The 20,787-nt window shown below is 36.3% G+C and overlaps 1 protein-coding gene across 2 annotated transcripts; it reads left to right on the forward strand.

Annotated features, from left to right (window-relative positions):
- Positions 1-3,872: 3,872 nt before the first annotated feature.
- On the forward strand, positions 3,873-14,353 carry LOC306869146 (equilibrative nucleoside transporter 4). 2 transcript variants are annotated; one of them, XM_079415773.1, is made up of 11 exons: positions 3,873-4,032; positions 6,020-6,241; positions 6,895-7,026; positions 8,133-8,246; positions 9,600-9,728; positions 9,866-9,940; positions 10,039-10,304; positions 12,413-12,536; positions 12,930-13,117; positions 13,215-13,455; positions 13,620-14,353. In XM_079415773.1, exons 2-11 carry the CDS (start codon positions 6,079-6,081, stop codon positions 13,751-13,753), a joined length of 1,566 nt encoding a protein of 521 aa, XP_079271899.1. In that variant the 5' UTR covers positions 3,873-4,032; positions 6,020-6,078; the 3' UTR covers positions 13,754-14,353. The 2 variants fall into 2 exon arrangements, with proteins under 2 accessions (XP_079271899.1, XP_079271900.1); XM_079415774.1 differs by having other exon boundaries at positions 10,039-10,295.
- Positions 14,354-20,787: the final 6,434 nt, after the last annotated feature.

The raw sequence follows: 20,787 nt of genomic DNA on the forward strand, positions 1-20,787 counted from the left end.
AACAGTTACTCACACACACACACACACACACACACACACACACACACACACACACATTCAAGCACTGTTTATATATCAGATTTACATCTGCATTTCAGCTTCATAATTCATCCATTAACCTCCTGAGACCCGAGAAAAAAGTTTTAGATTTTTTTTTTTTCATGTCTTTACATTGCATTAAAAAAATGTAAATTTAAAAATGAAATTTAATTAATAAGTTATGCTATGTCCTCGGTAGAGGACATCGGGACTCAATTTCTTAAAAAAAGAAAAGAAAAAAAGACTTGAATGAACATGCATAGGCAAAAACAATTGATTTTTAAAATCACCAATACATTTTTAGTTTTCAGGATTGTTTTTTTTTTTTTTTTTTACCAAACTTTGTATAAAGATGATTCTCAACTATGTAATAACAGGATGATTTGATATACCATGAGGACATGCATGAAATCAACATCCTGTTTCATAACAGAAAGTCATATTTTGATTTGAAACCCGATAACATTTATAACATTTTCCTGAGATGTTGTTTTATGACACACAGTTTAAACATTAGACAGAATTAAATGATAATTACAAAATATTTCCATAAGAGTGTCATTAAATTAATATCAGACATTTTTGAAGACCAAGGAGAAGTCATGGTGAGACATCCAATCATTTAGCATCTCTGAAAAGCCCTGAATGTGCTTTGTACAGGACATCCAGACTTAAAACTGTGACATGTATTCTCAGAGAAATTCACTAAAACATAATGTCCTCATATGAGGTCGCAGGGTTGCACTATATTTGGGGCTTGTATTCCTTTTGAATAATGTTTGGAATAACAACTTGAATCTGTAAAACTTACATTGATTTATTATAGCAGTTGCTCCACAGCATGTTATGAGAACATTTCCTCCAGTTTGTCAAGGAAGTATGTAGCTGAACGATATGCTACAAACCCCAGCAGTAGACACGATTAATGATAGGCCAGTGTTTTTTGAGCCATATCTCATTACTCTCCAACAGGTCTGGAACTTGTTCCTGCATGATTTGGTTCATCACTCGTCTCCCGCAGCAACATATGCTGAAACAGCAGCCCTAATAGTAGCACTTAACTGAATAAAAAGAGATCAACTCAAAACTCAGCTGGAAGGCTCATAGATAATCTCAGGACCTTGTCAGCTAAAGCTTTTAGGGTAATCCTGTATTTTGTTATTATTTCTTTATAATTAAAACCTTTTAATGAGGACAAAATACTGAGTGCACTTGTACATACTTGACATTACAGATAATTATGTCAGGAATTATAAACACTATATCTTTGTCACTGGGTGAATATATGAGAATGTGGATTTGACTATGAATGACTTGTTTTAATATGATTTATAGCCTTTACAAGATTGTTATGCCATGTATTAAAAAAAAACTGAAATAGACGCCTTAAATATAATATGTAAAATATACAAATAACATCCATCCTGTCAAATTACACGCACATAAAGACTGCCATTACCAGTTGGCTCAAAATGTATGAAATGCCTTTGGGCAAATGACTTTGAGTCATTTTCTATCCGCACAGTATAGCAAAACAAAGCAGGTGATAGAGGAGGTACTGAAACAGCCCAGTCAGCTTTCTGAATACACAAGCACATGCAGAGGCCTTCTGGGCAAATGACATTGGGAAGGAAATTAAATTCCCTCTGGGTAAATAGAACATCCAGACTAAGAACGGACTCATTTAACTCATGTAAGATGGATTCATTTAGCCAGTTCCTTGTGCTTAGAAATGCTGCTGCGAAAACAAATATATAAGCTGATGATTCATCGATTGAATGATATTGATTTGCTTCCTCATCAATATCAATCAGCCAAACAGAACATTGGCCATATGTTAGTTTGTTTTGGTTTTTTTAAAGATTCAAGATATCCTAAATCAATCATTCTGAACGGAAACAAGACAGCAACCTTACATTGTTGAATGGCAGAGCTAGAAAAAATGGTTGTATTACACTAACCTGGACAGCAAAACATGAGTGGGAAGTGATCAGTCAACCAATTTGGCACAGCTGTAACTCGTTTAACTAGCCATCCTAACTAGCACAATATGTATACATATGCAGCCTATACCTACCTCTGTCCTACGACAGTTTTCCGGGATCCCTCCTCCACATCTACTCCTCACTCCTAATCTATTTTCATCCCATATTAGGGATAGGGGGAGTTCTCTGGGTTTGGCTATATTCTGAGCTCGGAGCCATCCCCAGGACAGCATGCCAAACTGCTTATTATTTTCTATCAGATTAGATGTAAGGGTGAACTTGTGAAGTACAAATAAAAGTGGAACATCATTAAGGGATTCATTACTAGCATATAAAAACAGGATTTTCCAGTTCCCGTTTCTAAATTAGATTGGGATGAAATTTTTTCTGAGCTCAGCCATGCACAACGTGTATTTTTTTCATTGGCAAATGCTAAATAATAAAGCATCCTTATGTCTATATTTGGTGACCTTTCTTAATATTGATTGAATAGAATGCCTCAAAAGAAAAGCATAAAGCTGACATTTTCTTTTACATAGTTACAGAATGAGTGTGTGATATGCTATTTATCATAAATGGGAAACAGAAAGTCCATTTCTCCTTCACACAGAGGACCCTCTATAGGGCATTGTTGCCTTGGCAGGTCATTTGACAGATAAACACTGCATGTTCACCTTGTTTTTGTTGCCTTCTCACTCGATAAGTGATGCCATTTATATAACAGCAGCATTATGCATGCACCTGTATGTAGACCTTGCCGCTATGCATTCAAAATACAAAGGTGTCCCATTGATTTCTCTGAAATGCAAATAAAGCAATCTATCATATGCTCCTTCATCACTGAGAGTTGCTATTGAGCTTTGATCTTTCTCAAGAATGCTGTCTGGACATTTAATGCAAAATCAAGTTCAAGGCTGAATGTTGCCCAACCATTTATTGAGGAGTACAATGCACTGATTATCCAAAAGATGTCAAGAAGTTTTAATAATGACAAAATTAACTATACTTCTACAAATGTTTGCACTGGATTCCACTTGTTCCAATCTCTAGCCAATGTATTATTTTTTCCAAAGAGTATTGATTGAGACTAATGTCATAGACCAAATATCAATGGTGCATGCAGTGCTTCAAGTTTATTAAATCAGACCTCAGGCCACAATGTCAATCATAAACCCCTATAACGCATACTGGCATCAGTAAGGTATTTTTATGTTTTTTGACAGATGTCTCTTATTCTCACCGAAGCTTCATTTATTTGAAATCAGTAATATTGTGATATATTATTACAATTTAAAATAATAGTTTTCTGTTCGAATAAAGCCTAAATGTATTTTTTTTCCTGTGATGGCAAAGCTGAATTTTCAGCATCATTCCTCCAGTCTTCAGTGTCACGTCATGATCCTTCAGAAATCATTATAATATGCTGGCTTGCTGCTCAAGAAACATTTCTGATTATTATCAGTGTTGAAAACAGTTGTGATGCTTAATAATTAGTAGAAGCTGTGATATTTTTCAGGTTTCTGTGATTAAACAAAAGTTCAAAAGAGTAAAGTGAAATAGAGATATTCGTAACAATGTAAAGCCCTTTAGGCTACTTTTGTTAAACTTTATTTTCTTTAGAATGAAAGCGGAATTCCGCAACTGACCAATCAGAATCAAGCAGCCTATCCCATAGGCCTATGTAACTATTTGTTTTAGGTTTTTCTCAAATATTTAATTTGTGACACTGTAATCGTTGATTAGTTTTGCATTTATTATCCATCATGAAGTGCACTAATGCAGGTTTCCTTTAAAGTGATAATGAAAGCGTGTTGCCTGCAGACGCGCTGTGTGGGAGGGAGGAGGGAGGAGGGACAATGCCTCTTCACCTTGTGCAGGAGGATATTTACACCGGAGAACCCAAACAACACCGCACCTATGATGAAAATGCTTTATATGTAAAGAAGGGCTGTGGTTACCCGGAGTAACATGCGACTGAGGGAGGAAATACACATTTAATTGTTCGGGGGTAAGATTTAACCTGTTGTGTTTCGGATGACTGTATCGCTTTTGTCTCTTTAAAATGATGCACGAGCGCTGCTAGATCAAAAATGGAAATATATGCTGCGATTTGATCGTATGACTAGCTATAACAAGTCCTGTGAGAGCAACAAAGCAGCCTACAGATAGCAGATAACATTATGTGAGAGTGGTGTGTTTTGAAAAGACGAAAGGGGTTAAATTCCCTCTAAAATGCGTGTTGACATGTATACAGCTGCTTTTTGGTCCACAGCTAATTAAATAGTTTTTACATGATTAGTTAGCTTTTTCATACGGAAGTTTTCGCACATCAGTTGGATTTAGACTTATTCCGTCTTACAGGGTTGTTTTTTCACTAACATTTTCCACACAGATTTAGTTTTTACTTATGTTAAACACACAACTGCACTATATCATAATCATCGCGAGTATCAGGTCCTCTTATTGTTCCTCTTACATCCTTCATCTGCATTCATCAGCCCATTCTTCTGTATCATTGGATCTCTGCATCATTTTTAGAAAGCCTTCATACATGTTATTATATTTTATAATATATTTTTAAATATATTTACTTTTTTTCTAGTGCATATTATATAGAAAATGACAGTAATAAATAAGCAGAGTAATATGAGTGACACATCTTCATGGTTCAGCGGGTGTGCTTTTTATTTCCATGTCTCAGCACTGTTTACATACAGTATCTTAGTTAAACAACATCAGCCACTGTGATAATATGGGCTACTTGACAGCTTTGTGAATATGTTGTTGCACAGTATGTCTGTGTGTTTGGTTTCAAGTAAATTAGCTATTCCATTTGGTTTTAATCATCACAATGCAACACGGTTGGATAAGGCACAAAATGTGCACAACAGCTCTCTAGTCAGTGACGTAACACTGATATCAAAGATTGCTTTTCTTTTGAACCAGTCGTGCATTGCCAGCCCCAGCCTCTTCAAAGGACGCATTGGCAGATTTCCAAGATGAGGAAAATTTCAATAGCATGTCCAACAGTGGCATCTTGGCTAAGACTCTTCTCTCTGGAAGCGCCTGATTTGCATTAAGAATATAGATTTATTTAGATTGTCTGATTGTTTTTTCCTAAAAAAGATCACACAGGGATGCAATATATCCCTTGACAATACATTACTAATGATGCACACATATGCGTACGCAAATAAAGTAAAAAAGGACATTACTTGCACAAAGGCATAGAGCATATAGCCAAAAGTGAAATGTCATATGGCACAGCTGATTTAACAGAAAGTGGCTTGAGGCTGCTCTTCACATGCTTTTAATACACTTCACTGTTTAGTCACTAGAGCCAATTTGACATCACAGGCCCCTTTCATCTCAGTGAACTAGAATAATATGGAAAAACTCAAATTTGCCATAATGCTTATAGTGAGTTTATTGAACTGTATGAACATCAGAGATACATGCAAATTAAAACATGGATTGTTAGGACTGACATTATCTCATGTGAGTAAGGTAATTACTGGGTGTTGTTATTGACTTGACACTATATTAATAAATGCTCAATTTAAACAATTATGAATATATTTGAATAATATGAAATATAAATGATATATATTTAAAAAAATATATATATTTTGGTAACACTTTATTTTATGGTGTCCTTGTTATACATCTTACATGTACTTACTTACTATTACAATAACAATAGATTATGCATAATTACATGCAAGTAACCCCAAGCCAAACCCTAACCATATATAGTAAGTACATGTATAATTAATATTCCTCAGTACTTATATGTATAATTACACTGTAACAAAGACACCTTAAAATAAAGTGTAACTATTATTTTTATTTAAATAAAATAATTGTATTTAAAACAATTCTTTTCAATTTTAGTGTTTAAAATTGAATTTGTTCCTGTGATTGCAAAGCTTCAGTGTTCTAATTTCTAATTTGCTGATTTGTCACACACATTCTCAATTTGCATCCTCTTTCAGATAATATTTCTGACACTTAAAGAAGGCCTTTTCAGATATTCCAGCCCAAAAGAGGGACTATGGGCTCAAAAGGAGTCGAGAGACGTAAACAGGCCACCCCTGGCCAGACTCCCGAGGGCAATGTGGTGATGAGCTTCAGTTTCGAGAGCTATCAGCTGGAGGAAGAGGACTGTCAGGTGAAAGACATCTCAGATAAAGGAGTGCTGGCCCTTTCTGAACCTGGTGAGTCTCTGCTGCATATAATGTGTAACTACAAAATATCATTTAAGTCACTATTTCATATGTGTTGTGCTCGAACAATGTGTAATACTACAGATTTTGGTTTGGCAAAGACTCGCCTTGGTTTAAAAGGTTAAAATACTTGGCATGTACTAGCTATGTGTAATCATGTTAGCTGGAGAGTCTGCTGTTCCCTCATGTTGCCTGGTTACAAAGATCATGCTTATTAAATCTGTGGAGCAGGAGAACATACACACTGATCTTCAGAGTTTGCTAGGCTAGCATATAGATATATATTCTACTTTTGGTCAAATGTATGTTTTACATTTTTAGTAATGATTTCATTGCTTCCATCTCTTAAATTAGGCATGTAGTGTTAAAGGACTAAAGCTGTAAAACCATTAGGAAGCCAGCAAGAGGCACAGAAGTGGTTCCATCAATCAGTTCCTCATCCAGAAAGAGAGAGAGAGAGCAAAATGTCAAATGTCTCATACATATGCATAAATATATACTTCAAAGAGACAGCACACATGCTGAGAGACAAATATGTAAAACGCACATATTTTGAAATGTCATACAAATAAAGCACAGACAGTACTTTTGATTATAACTCTCACTCGTTTGTGAATGCAAATGTGTGTGATTTCTGTGCATAGCGTTTGAAGAACCTATACCAGATGACCGTTACCATGGGATCTATTTTGCCATGCTCCTGGCTGGAGTGGGCTTCCTGCTGCCTTACAATAGCTTCATCACAGATGTTGACTACCTGCATCATAAATTTGAAGGTACCTCATTATATTTATCTACACTTTCAGTAGCAATTACATGAAACAAAATATGGTTTAAATTTCTGGTAATGATTGTGAGTTTTATAAAATGTTATGTGTTTTCATGGTGCTTGCCAGAATTGTTCATTATAATGTTTTATTTTGATATGTGTGTGTATATATATATATATATATATATATATATACAGAGAGAGAGAGATAGATAGATAGATAGATAGATAGATAGATAGATAGATAGATAGATAGATAGATAGATAGATAGATAGATAGATAGATAGATAGTGCTTTTAAAGACGTCTCTTACGCTCATCAAGTCTACATTTATTTGATCAAAAATTCAGTGTAAATAATAATATTATTAAATATGATTAAAATATCAGTACAATTTCTGTTAATGTTCATGAGTTTTAAAATGTTATACTTGTGTTTTCATAGTGAATTGCTCATTATAATATTTATTTTTTAATATGTATTGTATATAAGTGTGTGTGTGTGTGTAAATAAATAAGATTTTTAAATGTTTTTAAAGATGTCTCTTATGCTTATGGCTGCAATTTTTAAAATAAAAATCAAATATATACTTTATATATGTATAATGAATAATATTTTGAAATACTTTTACAATTTAATAACAGTTTTGTATTTTAATATATTTGCAAAAATTCAGAAATCATTCTCATTGAGTGACTTCGTGCTCAAGAAACTTTTTATTATCAGTGTTGAAAAGGCTCCTGTTGCTTATTATTTTTGTGGAAATTTTTACTGTCAGTTTTGATCAATTTAATGCATCATTGCTGAATAAAAATATTGATTTCTTTAAAAAAAAATCTACAAAATCTAAACTCTAAATACTCTACATATGTACAACAACAACAACAATAATTTATATATATATATATATATATATATATATATATAATGCCTTTTTTAAAGCAAACCTGAACTTGACCAGTGATCATCATGCACTTTCATTGTATAAAGATAATCAGTTTTGACATTTGTGTTTGTATGAAAGATGTCAAATATCAGTTTGATTGAGTGTTACTTATGGTTCCTGTATGATAGTAATAAAAAAATTCCTCTTTGTCTTCTGTGTCTTTCAGGAACAGCCATTGTGTTTGACATGGGTTTAACATATATACTTGTGGCCCTAGTAGCTGTGATCCTAAACAATGTCCTGGTGGAGATGCTGAGCCTGCACACCAGGATCACTGTGGGTGAGTGTGTTTATTTAGAGCAGACAGACAGTTAAGCACAAAGGGATGGGGGAGGAGGCCGCTGATTGACCTGACAGAGCTGCTGGCCTGAGGGGAGAGGGAGGAGGGGCGACAGTCCAGTCTGACAGCTGCATCACTCATCTCAACCTGAGGAATAACACTCACCAAATACTGCTGAATACGCACTAAGAGGATGGCTTACATATAACCCAAACAGCAGATAAACACAGGAAAATTACACCACGACAATACCGATTGACTGATGACACACAAAAACACACACAGCTCCAAACCCTTTACTAGCAACCATCAAGTACTGTGATGTGAAAAGCAGCATACAGGGGAAAATATGTCAATTTAATGCTTTAAAGCGATATTTAACCCAAAAATAACAATTCTGTCATCATTTACTCACCCTCATGCTGACCTGTATATGGCTTTCTTTTGTCTGTGGAAAAGATCATCACTGAAAATATATTTTCCGTACAATGTTAGTCCGTGGAGTCCAGTGTTGTTTTGGATCCCATTATGGGTTATATTATAAGGACAAAAACACGGAGACATTTTATAAAATATCTTCTTTTACATCCCATAGAAGAAAATGTCATGGGGGTGAACGACATGAGGGTGAGTAAATGATTTTAGGGAAAGCTATACCTTCCAAAACCCTCTGAAATAGACCAAGTTCTATAATATAATCAAATATTATACGATATTGTTTGCAAACACACAATTTTTTTTTTCAAAAGTAAATACTATTTCAGGCTTTAAAATTTTCATGTTAAATTTAGTGTTACTTTTCATTTCTTTCCATAGCCGCAGGAATGTATTTCGAGCAAGGAGGGGCTGAGAAATATGGGGGGGGGGGTTGGTGGTCACGTGACAAGTGATGCGAGACACTATGATCCAAAATTACTGTATATGGGCACACAAACTCGTGAATTTACAGTTTGGATAAGTACAGATTTCATAGAAAATCAAGTAGTGAATGATTAAGTCACAGACTATGATTTTTTAGCTTCAGACTTTGATTCCATCCAGTCAGAGGAGATCAAACATGTTTGATATTTGCAGCCAATTTTAGAAAACATGTTGTTTGTCTCCAAGCAACAAGGTGCACATTTCTGTGTGTGTTTGTTGTGATCGGAACGACTTTAAAATCGTTTAAAGGTAGTGTGTGATCCTCAGTCCTCAGTTTAGTGTATGATGCCCAGTGACACTATTTACAAAGTCTGTAAGTGTATGATGCCAAGGGTTTTAAAAATCTGTTTAGATTTTAAAAGTTGTGTAGTGAATTCCAGCCTTTAGTTGTGCTATCTCAAATTTGTTTACATCCAAGTTCGTCTCTTGTAGGTTACCTCTTTGCACTTGGACCTCTGCTTTTTGTCACCATTTTTGATTTGTGGCTGGAGAGGTTCACCACGAAGCAGTCATACGTCATCAATCTGATGTCTATGGGTACTGTGGCCTTTGGATGTACAGGTATTTGTTCATACTTTTCTTTCCAAACCCATAATGACTGCAGAATCATGTTGGGAGTGACTGTCCTTTTTTCAGGCTCACATTGTGTTGTCAACCATTTCCAGCCATAACAGTTTTTCATCCTATTGCATCTCTAGTGCAGCAGTCCAGTTTCTATGGCTACATGGGGATGCTTCCCAAGCGCTACACACAGGGTGTGATGACTGGAGAGAGTAAGAGGCTTTTTGTTATCACATGTGGTCATGAAAATCCATGTTTGGGTCAAATGCAAAAACAAGACTCTCATTCTTCGTTTGTTTTTTCTGTATAGGCACGGCAGGAGTGATCATTTCACTCAGTCGTATCTTCACCAAACTGCTGATCAAAAACGAGAGGAAGAACACCATCATCTTCTTTGTCATTTCCATCTGTATGGTGCTACTGTGTTTTGTCCTGCACGTCCTGGTGCGAAGGACACGCTTTGTCCAGTACTACACGGGTCTGGCACGACAGGGCCTGTCCCACGCCAAAGACCACTCACAAAACGGGACCCAGTACCAGGTCCACCATGATGTCATTACAGAAGAAGTAAGATTTGTAAGTTTTGCATGCCAAATTTGAGAAGGGCATATCTCCAATAGTGATTACAATGTTTTTCTGAAGAAACAAATGTCATTTTCTCATCATTTCAAAAATGTCAACAATCTAAAATATGTTGTGTGTAAAATGTGTTTGGCAGAAGAATGAAAGTATTTTATGAATTCTGATGCATACAGTTAAATAACAATTTCTCTCTTTTTACATAATTTGACAAAATTACAGCTTGATTTGCAATGATGCACAATATAAATACAATTCTAAAAATGTTATTGTATTTATTAAACATTACTATTATTATTGTTAATCATATAATATACAAACATAAAATATATAATCCATAATTGTTGTAGTTTTAAAAAATATAAAAATGCAATTGTACAATATATAAATATGAAAATAAATAATACACAAATAATATGTAGATATTTTATTTAAATAGTAATACATTTCAGTGAATTTTCATTTTAAGCATGCTCTTCCATGCCATTGTCTCCTCGTAATCAAGTACACTAATTATTCTAACATTGAAAGTCTGGACCAAAGGTAAAACATTGAAATCTATACCTGACAAATATCCAAAATAGAAATTGAGCACACGTATCCAAAGATGAGCTGTACAAGAGTTACCGCTCACACTTTATTTTAAGGTTCAATTCTTGCTATTAACAAACCATTAACAATGACTTTTGCCTCAGTAAACTCCTAATTTGCTGCTTATTAATAGTTAGTAAGGTAGTTATTGGGCAGGATTAAGGCTGTAGATTAGGATATAGTCATGCAGAATATGTGCTTTATAAGTACTAAAGAGCCAATATGTAAATAATAGGCATGCTAATAAGCAACTAGTTAATAGTGAGAATTGTTCCTTATACTAAAGTGTTACCAAGTTACCCAGTCATATGTTATTAGGGTGTCTAGAATAGTAGCTAAAAGTGATCTAGCTGTCTCATACTTGATACATACTCATACATACCAACATGTGTAGTCAGTTTTTGCAGACCTCAAAAATGCTGTGTAAATTAAACAACATTTTTTTTCTTGCTATATGGTTTAGAAATCCATTTGTAATGAAGTAAATCAGTCACATTATCCTGCTCTGTTGGAAATGTGTGATGAAATTCATTGGAATGTCAAATTGTAAAGCTCTTTCATTTAGCTGGACTGTGAAAAGACTGTTTTAGTTACACAGCTGTGTTTTCACTAAATTCTCCCATAACTCGATTTCATTTATGCTGGTCAGTGCTCTCCATGACTGTGCTCTCAGCGGCCCTGAGAAGGACACAGGGAGAGCGTGATTTAAGTGCTCACTCAAACACAGACAGTTTGGGTGGAGTAATATATGAAAGCACTTCAGATAAACCTCATGTTTTTCCTGTGGCTGAGAGACTAAGCACTCAGCCATTCCTCCTCTCAAGATTTCTTCATCTTCGTCCACGAATTCAAAGGTTACCACAGTCATAGAAATTCTACCATGGATTTTTTTCTTTTGCTATTGGGAAAAATTACCCACTATAGAAGTTTACCCAATTTATGAGAACCCCAAAAAAGTCATTTTGGGACTAAGGACTGGAATTTAATCTAGCAAAGACAAAATACCTCAGAATGTGATATTTATGTATCATAAAGGTTCTTATTGTTCATTGTTGCCTGTTTATTTTTTATTTATTGAATGCTAGTTTATCCTGGAGCTTATGTGTGGCTTACGATACTCTGAGGGTGTATTTTCCCTGAGCAGTTCCTCGTCTGTGCTTCCGTGAGACCCGAATGCTCTTGTTTTATTCTCAGCAAATTAAGGAGAGTGGTTTTACTAACTCAGCCAGACACTTAATCAAGTAATGGCTCTCCTCAAGCAGGCCCTGCAGAAATGCTAGTTCATCAAGAAAAGCATTATAATATCTGAATGCAAAGCACGCTCTTACAAAGTCGCAGTGACCTGCTTGATATGGTCACTGCTTCTGATGTGGGTTTTTTTTTTGTTACATCAAAAAATGCAAGGTTTTTGCTGTATTGAACTGAAAAAAAAACATTGATAGTCACTCCACTGTCCTAAACGGATATATAATGTATTGAGTATGAATTGTTCAGATGTTCTGTTTGTTTTCAAGGGTAATGGCGCAGTCGGCTCTTCCCCAGCTGGAGACGGCTGCACAGATTTTGCTGGAGGAAACACTTACGTAAGATTTGATGTGCCCAAACCAAAGATTAAACAGAGCTGGCCAGGCATCAAAGGTGTGATCTCATTTATAATACAGTATTTTCTATATTATTCCTTATTAACAAAGAAATTATGGTTTAGCAGTGCATCAATATTACAATTCTAGCTGATGATAATAAATCAGTAATAATTTTCATGTTATGGCCAAAAAACAATGATATGGTTGATATGCTGATTTGCTGCTTAAGAAATATTTCTCATTCTCATTATGTTTGTGGAACCCACGATACATTTTTTCTTTGATGAATTGAAATTTCTAAAGAAAACATTCATGTGAAATTGACTTTTGTAACAGTATGAAAGTCTTTAAAGTTGTTTTTGATACATCCTTCCTGAGGTAAAGTATTATTATAATTTTTTTTAAGTCATGTTATTGGTTAATCAAGCAGTGACCCCTTCTGTTGCAGACATGATCCTACATCGATATGTGGTTGCCCGTGTGATCTGGACCTACATGCTGTCTATTGCTGTCACTTACTTTATCACGCTGTGTCTTTTTCCTGGACTGGAGTCGGAGATCAGGAATGTCACACTGGGGGAATGGCTGCCCATCCTGATCATGGCCATCTTCAACATATCTGACTTTGTGGGCAAAGTATGTTCACTGACATTATGACATTACGGATTATATGTCAACTTCTACATTCTTTGAAGTAATTTGACACCCAACTTTGTCTCTCCTTTGTGTCTAGATCGTGGCAGCCGTGCCGTATGAATGGAACGGGACTCGTCTTCTCTTCTGCTCATGTGTGCGAGTAGTTTTCATCCCTCTGTTCATCATGTGTGTGTATCCAGCTCAGAAGCCCACCTTTAGCCACCCAGCATGGCCTTGCATCTTCTCTCTCCTCATGGGCATCACTAATGGCTATTTTGGCAGTGTTCCCATGATTCATGCCGCAGGCAAGGTGGCACCTGAGCAGAGGGAACTAGCAGGTAAATCTATCACCATTAGATTCATAGAGTATAAATGCACAAGTCTTTGCAGATGAACAGGTGCTTGTATGTAAGCCTAAACCTTCAGAAGGATGCATTTATAATCGCTTCTCTAGAGATGCAGTCATTAACTTGAGTTCATGTGATTTTTTTTTCCCCCACAGGGAACATAATGACTGTGTCCTACATGTCTGGACTGATGTTGGGCTCTGTGGTCGCCTATGCTGCCTACAGTTTTACTGCTTCAGGCTCCAGCTTCCACTCAAAGACTGGCTATAACTTTACCCAGGGGTACTAGTACCCTAGTCCAAGCCAAAAAAACATGTCTGTTCCTGTCATCAATCTCATCAGGTGGCACCTTTGCCACTCTGTGTAGCAACTCTGCAGTTCCCATAAATCAGACCTCTGCTGCAGGCTTCTTTTGGCCCACCTGCAATGCTGTGTGCCTGTGAATGTAGTCAAAAGGATGAAGAAACAAGCTTCGACACTGTAAAGAGTTATATGTGTGCTTAGTTGTGTTGCCTCTTCTTGTTCTCGAGAGTGTTTTTTCATGTTGCCAAAAGTTCTTTGGCACGTTCGTTAAGATGCCAAACGTTAGCTGTGTGGTGATAAAGCTGGCGTGAATAAGTGTGATGTTTCTCCTGGTTTAATGTCTGACTCCACATTCTGTGGTGCTGTATATGGAATGACAGACAAACATGAACGTTTATGAGTAGGCCTACATTCTGAGAGGACCGATGAACTGTACTAAATGAGGGTCATTTATGTCTAGATGCATGTAAAAGGGATTTGCCGAAAAGAAAACCTTAATCTTTTGAGTGCAATATGGATACTGGACCTTTTTGCTAAAGCTAACTGAATGTAAACGTCTCTAAATAAAGGTTCTTTTGTAAAGGTTCCTGCCTTTTTCCTTTCGCATTTTCAATTAAGCTATCTTTTAGGGTGTATGACAGCTATTAGGTCTATTTTAAAACTGCTGTACGCCTTCACAGAAACAGAAATCCATTTTCAATTGGGATCCTTACATGAGAGATTAGTTGTGATATTTAATAAACCTGATTGAATCTTGCAAATGTAGACTTTTTTAAATTATGAAAATGTTATGAAGAAAGCATATTTCCACACAATTTACATGCTGTAAAATCACCTGGCATAGGAATAGTTCATAATTAAGCTTCAAGTTTAACTTTTTAGTTCACAAATTTGTTTAAAACCAATCATTCTCATTGTTTTATGTCTTAAATAATATTCCTAGAGTGATTTCTAGCGCTATATTCCCATCAAACGGAAAGGTACACTCAAAGTACTCCAAACATAGATATAGGCTCCCAAATACTATTAAATTGGCTAAATTTAGTGATTAGTGATTTAGATAGCGGGGACATTTTGTTTTGAGCTTTCTACATGGTGTTAGGGAAAAGGAGCATTGTCAAGACAGCAGATGGCGCTGCTGCACAACGTTTTTAACTCTCCAGTGGTCTTGACAAACACTGCTTTTTTGCCTTTTTATAGTATTTTTTTATTTGGGGTAGCTAGTGGTACAACAGAGATAGCGAGTCAATTTATCTAAAACCAGTGTACATGTGCTACATTTCGATTCGCAAATAAATCTGATTTAATACAAATGCTACCTTTAATATATTTACATCTAAAAGTAAAACTACAAGTTCATATTATGCCAAATGCTGATCACGTCCTCGGACCAAAGCAGAGATGATTCACGATGTTTAACGGAAGAAGATTCTGGAGATGCTCTGTACTGTGGGCATATGCTGCTTGGAGGTAACACGAGGATGGTGGGCTAATCAGCAAACACCAAAATCCATTAAAGCACCAGAAAATGTACAGCTACTTTGTAAGAGTAGCAATGCAATCAAATTCTAGGCGGTCGATCCCTTTCTGCCTGGATAGCAGATACATCCTCCTAATGTATCTGACCTATTCTTAAGTTAATACATTCATAGAAAAACTGCTGGGTTGTATTAGCCCTCACCCAATTATTTTTTACTGAATAAAATGACAGCAGTCACATTATTAGGTTTTAATTACATGCAGCAGGAAGGGCTTATTTTCATACTTTTAACATATTTAATAGATTTGCAGTACTTTTACTATATGGACAGTCACCCTGGGGCAACCCTAGGCTGCTCAAGGGCATGATAGTGATGGGAGATCCCAGTCCCTCTCCAGTTCATGAATTGACTGTACTGGGGTTTTGAATAGCAACCCTTAATGTTTTATTGACAGGCATAGCCTAGTAGAGAAAAGACAAGATATAATACGGATGAATACAAAATGAACCGGGCTCAAACTTGTGTCACACATATGACACCACAGTTCACTGTGTCAAAATATGCATTAACCATTAACCTGTTCATTATATGAAAAGGAGCATAGACATATAAAATGGTTTCTGTTCATATTATGGAATATATTTTATTATTTATACTGTAGACTATATTATGTATTAACCACTAGGCTATAGCTTCCAGTTATTTAAGTACCACAATCTAGACATAATAATAATCATAATGAAAAAACAAACAAAACAAAAAAAACATCTTATACAGACACACAATCAGAATCAGACTCAGAATAAGCTTTATTGGCCAAGTATGCTTACACTTACGAGGAATTTGTTTAGTGACAGAAGCTCCACAGTGCGACAGAAAGACAGCAACAGGACACAGATAATAAAAGAATAATATACAAATAGGCAATGTACAAAACAGCAAAAACACAATATATAATATAGACAATTATGTATGTACAGGTCTGATATGTGCAAATTTGAAATTATAAAAAATCAAAATAAGTAAGTGTGGTGGATAAATAATGTATAATAGTTGTGTGTTCCGCGTTTATTGTCAAGTGTTCATGAGATGGATTGCCTGAGGGAAGAAACTGTTTCTGTGTCTGGTAATTAGAGCATTTTAAATAATTTTACTAGAATATTTATGTTTTAGTATTTTAAATAATTTTATTGAATTTATTTATATGTATGCACTGAACTGTAAGCTGTGGACGTGTGAAACACAATCTCATTTCTATGCAACACATAGAAATGACAAATAAAGTATCTATCTATCTAATATATTTTTGTATACTTTTGCACAAAATATATATTTTTAAATGCAGTTACGTCAGTCTATGTGAAATATAAAATGTCTATATGCATAGAAAATTATTACACCGTGCTATTATGCTTTTATTACTATTATTACAATGCTATTACATCACAATCTGACTTTCCCTCAAGTATAAAATAAAAAGAATTTGTCGTGTGTGAGGATTTATCTGCTATCTTTTTCCCACACACCCCTGTTTTCACAAAACCACCTGAGAATAGTACTGTGGAACCATTATGTATAATAGTGTTGTAACCACGCTGGCCTAATTAACTCCATAGAGAATTAAAATAGGGTGTAGTCTCGGTCACAATGAGGCTTCTAATTTCGGTTTAGCCGCTGGAGGGTTTCTGGTGTCTAATAGTACAGTTCCTGAACATTTTTCACTCTGCTCTAGTTCTCTGGCGCTGTATTTTGAGCAGCCTCCAAAACTCGAGAGGAGATGGATCAACTCTGCGAAAGTTAAACGGGCCAGGATGTGCCAACTGACATCCAATTCATCACTGGGGATCATCTTTTATCTTTTGTTATAATCCCACTTTGCTCGCTGTCCTCTAAACTGGATATACACCAATAGAACAATGTCAGACAGGTAACTTTATGGCTCTTTGGACTGACTTTGAGTAGTTATCTGGCTTAATTACACAGCTACTCAACAAGTACATTTAATGTTTAAATGAAACATTGGTTTGACTAGAAATTTTACACAACTATTCAAACGTTTGAGGTCAGTAAGAGTTTTTAAATGTTTTTTTTAAGTTTCTTCTGCTCACCAAGGCTGCATTTATTTGATCAAAAACACAGTAAAAAAAGGTTATAATGTGAAAAATATTATATATTACAATTTAAACTGTTTTCTACTTTTTTATTTTAAATATAATTTATTCCTGTAATGGCAAAGCTGAATTTTCAGGATCATTACTCCAGTTTTCAGTGTCACATGATACTTCAGAAATGATTGTAATATGCTGATTTGCTGCTCAAGAGACATTTCTTATCATCAGTGCTGTGCTGCTTAATGTTTTTGTGGAAACCATGAAACATTTTAGTCAGGATTCTTTTATGAATAGAAAGTAAAGAACAGAATTTATTTAAATAAGACATTTTGTAATGTTAGAAATGTATTTTCGTTCACTTTTGATTAATTTAATGCATCCTTGCTAAATAAAGGTATTAATTTCTTTAAGAAATCATCACTGTAGTGCTGTTGCAGTATTCTTTTTGCTATAGGCTTCATATATATATATATATATATATATATATATATATATATATATATATATATATAGGTTTGCCCACTGACAAAGAAATGATCAGCCTATAATTTTAATGGTAGGTTTATTTGAACAGTGAGAGACAGAATAACAACAAAAAAATCCAGAAAAACTCATTTAAAAAAAGGGTAACACTTTATTTTGATGGTCCCTTTTGAGCATTCTGTTGACTATAAGTAACTTTGCACCTACACGTCAACTTACTCTCATTAGAGTAGTAGTAGACCATCTGCTTAATATCTGCTAACTCTTTACTGTGATGGTTTCCCAACAGACATTCTACTTACTATAAGTAACTTCGCAAGTACATGTCAACTTATTCTAACCCTAACCCTACCAGTCTACGGAGCAGATGCGGTGCAGTTGTCCTGTCCCCTTAGCAGAAAAACACCCCCAAAGCATAATGTTTCCACCTCCATGTTTGACGGAGGGGATGATGTTCTTGGGGTCATAGGCAGCATTCCTCCTCCTCATCCAAACTCGGCGAGTTGAGTTGATGCCAAAGAGCTGGAGTTTGGTCTCATCTGACCACAACACTTTCACCCAGTTCTCCTATGAATCACTGGCAAACTTCAGACGGGCCTGTACGTGTGCTTTCGTGAGCAGGGAGACCTTGCGGGCGCTGCAGGATTTCAGTCCTTCACGGCGTAGTGTGTTACCAATTGTTTTCTTGGTGACTATGGTCCCAGTTGCCTTGAGATCACTGACAAGATCCTCCCATGTAGTTCTAGGCTGATTCCTCTCCGTTCTCATGATCATTGAAACTCCACGAGGTGAGATCTTGCATTACGCCCCAGTACAAGGGGGAGTTTCTTCCATTTATGAATAATCGCACAAACTGTTGTCACCTTCTCACCAAGCTGCTTGGCGATGGTCTTGTAGCCCATTCCAGCCTTGTGTAGGTCTACAATCTTGTCCCTGACATCTTTGCACAGCTCTTTGGTCTTGGCCATGGTGGAGAGTTTGAAATCTGATTGATTGATTGATTGCTTCTGTGGACAGGTGTCTTTTATACAGGTAACAAAATGAGATTAGGAGCACTCCCTTTAAGAGAGTGCTCCTAATCTCAGCTCCTTACCTGAATAAAAGACACCTGGGAGCCAGAAATCTTGCTGATTGATAGGGGATCAAATACATATTTCATTCATTAAAATGCAAATCAATTTATAACTTTTTTTAAATGCGTTTTTCTGGATTTTTTTGTTTTGTTGTTATTCTGTCTCTCACTGTTCAAATAAACCTACCATAAAAATTATAGACTGATCATTTCTTTGTCAGTGGGCAAACGTACAAAATCACCAGGGGATCAAATTATTTTTTTCCCACTGTATATATTATATTATATATATGTGGTGAATATTAAACACTCACCTAAAGGATTATTAGGAACACCATACTAATACTGTGTTTGACCCCCTTTCGCCTTCAGAACTGCCTTAATTCTACGTGGCACTGATTCAACAAGGCGCTGAAAGCATTCTTTAGAAATGTTGGCCCATATTGATAGGATAGCATCTTGCAGTTGATGGAAATTTGTGGGATGCACATCCAGGGCACGAAGCTCCCGTTCCACCACATCCCAAAGATGCTCTATTGGGTTGAGATCTGGTGACTGTGGGGGCCATTTTTGTACAGTGAACTCATTGTCATGTTCAAGAAACCAATTTGAAATGATTCGAGCTTTGTGACATGGTGCATTATCCTGCTGGAAGTAGCCATCAGAGGATGTGTACATGGTGGTCATAAAGGGATGGACATGGTCAGAAACAATGCTCAGGTAGGCCGTGGCATTTAAACGATGCCCAATTGGCACTAATGGGCCTAAAGTGTGCCAAGAAAACATCCCCCACACCATTACACCACCACCAGCAGCCTGCACAGTGGTAACAAGGCATGATGCATCCATGTTCTCATTCTGTTTACGCCAAATTCTGACTCTACCATCTGAATGTCTCAACAGAAATCGAGACTCATCAGACCAGGCAACATTTTTCCAGTCTTCAACCGTCCAATTTTGGTGAGCTCGTGCAAATTGTAGCCTCTTTTTCCTATTTGTAGTGGAGATGAGTGGTACCCGGTGGGGTCTTCTGCTGTTGTAGCCCATCCGCCTCAAGGTTGTGCATGTTGTGGCTTCACAAATGATTTGCTGCATACCTCGGTTGTAACGAGTGGTTATTTCAGTCAAAGTTGCTCTTCTATCAGCTTGAATCAGTCGGCCCATTCTCCTCTGACCTCTAGCATCAACAAGGCATTTTCGCCCACAGGACTGCCGCATACTGGATGTTTTTCCCTTTTCACACCATTCTTTGTAAACCCTAGAGATGGTTGTGTGTGAAAATCCCAGTAACTGAGCAGATTGTGAAATACTCAGACCGGCCTGTCTGGCACCAACAACCATGCCACGCTCAAAATTGCTTAAATCACCTTTCTTTCCCATTCTGACATTCAGTTTGGAGTTCAGGAGATTGTCTTGACCAGGACCACACCCCTAAATACATTGAAGCAACTGCCATGTGATTGGTTGATTAGATAATTGCATTAATGGGAAACTGAACAGGTGTTCCTAATAATCCTTTAGGTGAGTGTATATCTGACTGCTGAATGCCACAACTGACCAATCAGAATAAAGTATTCCAAAGCAGTGAAATAACTCCTTTCTAAATCACACTGTTACAGTTGAAAAACTGCAGTCTGTCTCCTTGACTTATTATTGTTGTCATAGTTCTGTTATCACTGTTTTGACCAGCTATCTAGTTTACTATGTTTCTTAGCTAAAACCCAACATTATCTCTAAGTGTGCTTGTTAAGAGTTCTTCCCTTGGGAAAGTATGGGATTTTCATTTGGTCCCATGCTGGCTGTGCTGGAATATTCTTGTTCTTTGTAGCGAGCTTCTCAGCAAGTCAAGGACATTGCCAAGGCTGCATTCCTA

This window comes from Barbus barbus (genome assembly GCF_936440315.1).
Source record: "Barbus barbus genome assembly, chromosome: 4".
Taxonomy (NCBI): Eukaryota; Metazoa; Chordata; class Actinopteri; order Cypriniformes; family Cyprinidae; genus Barbus; species Barbus barbus.

Coding starts and splice junctions, on each gene's coding strand:
- LOC306869146 (XM_079415773.1), top strand. CDS start 6,079: ATGGGCTCAAAAGGAGTCGAGAGACGTAAACAGGCCACCCCTGGCCAG. Junction 9,729..9,865: donor TGTGGCCTTTGGATGTACAG/GTATTTGTTCAT, acceptor TTGCATCTCTAG/TGCAGCAGTCCAGTTTCTAT. Junction 10,305..12,412: donor TTACAGAAGAAGTAAGATTT/GTAAGTTTTGCA, acceptor TTTGTTTTCAAG/GGTAATGGCGCAGTCGGCTC.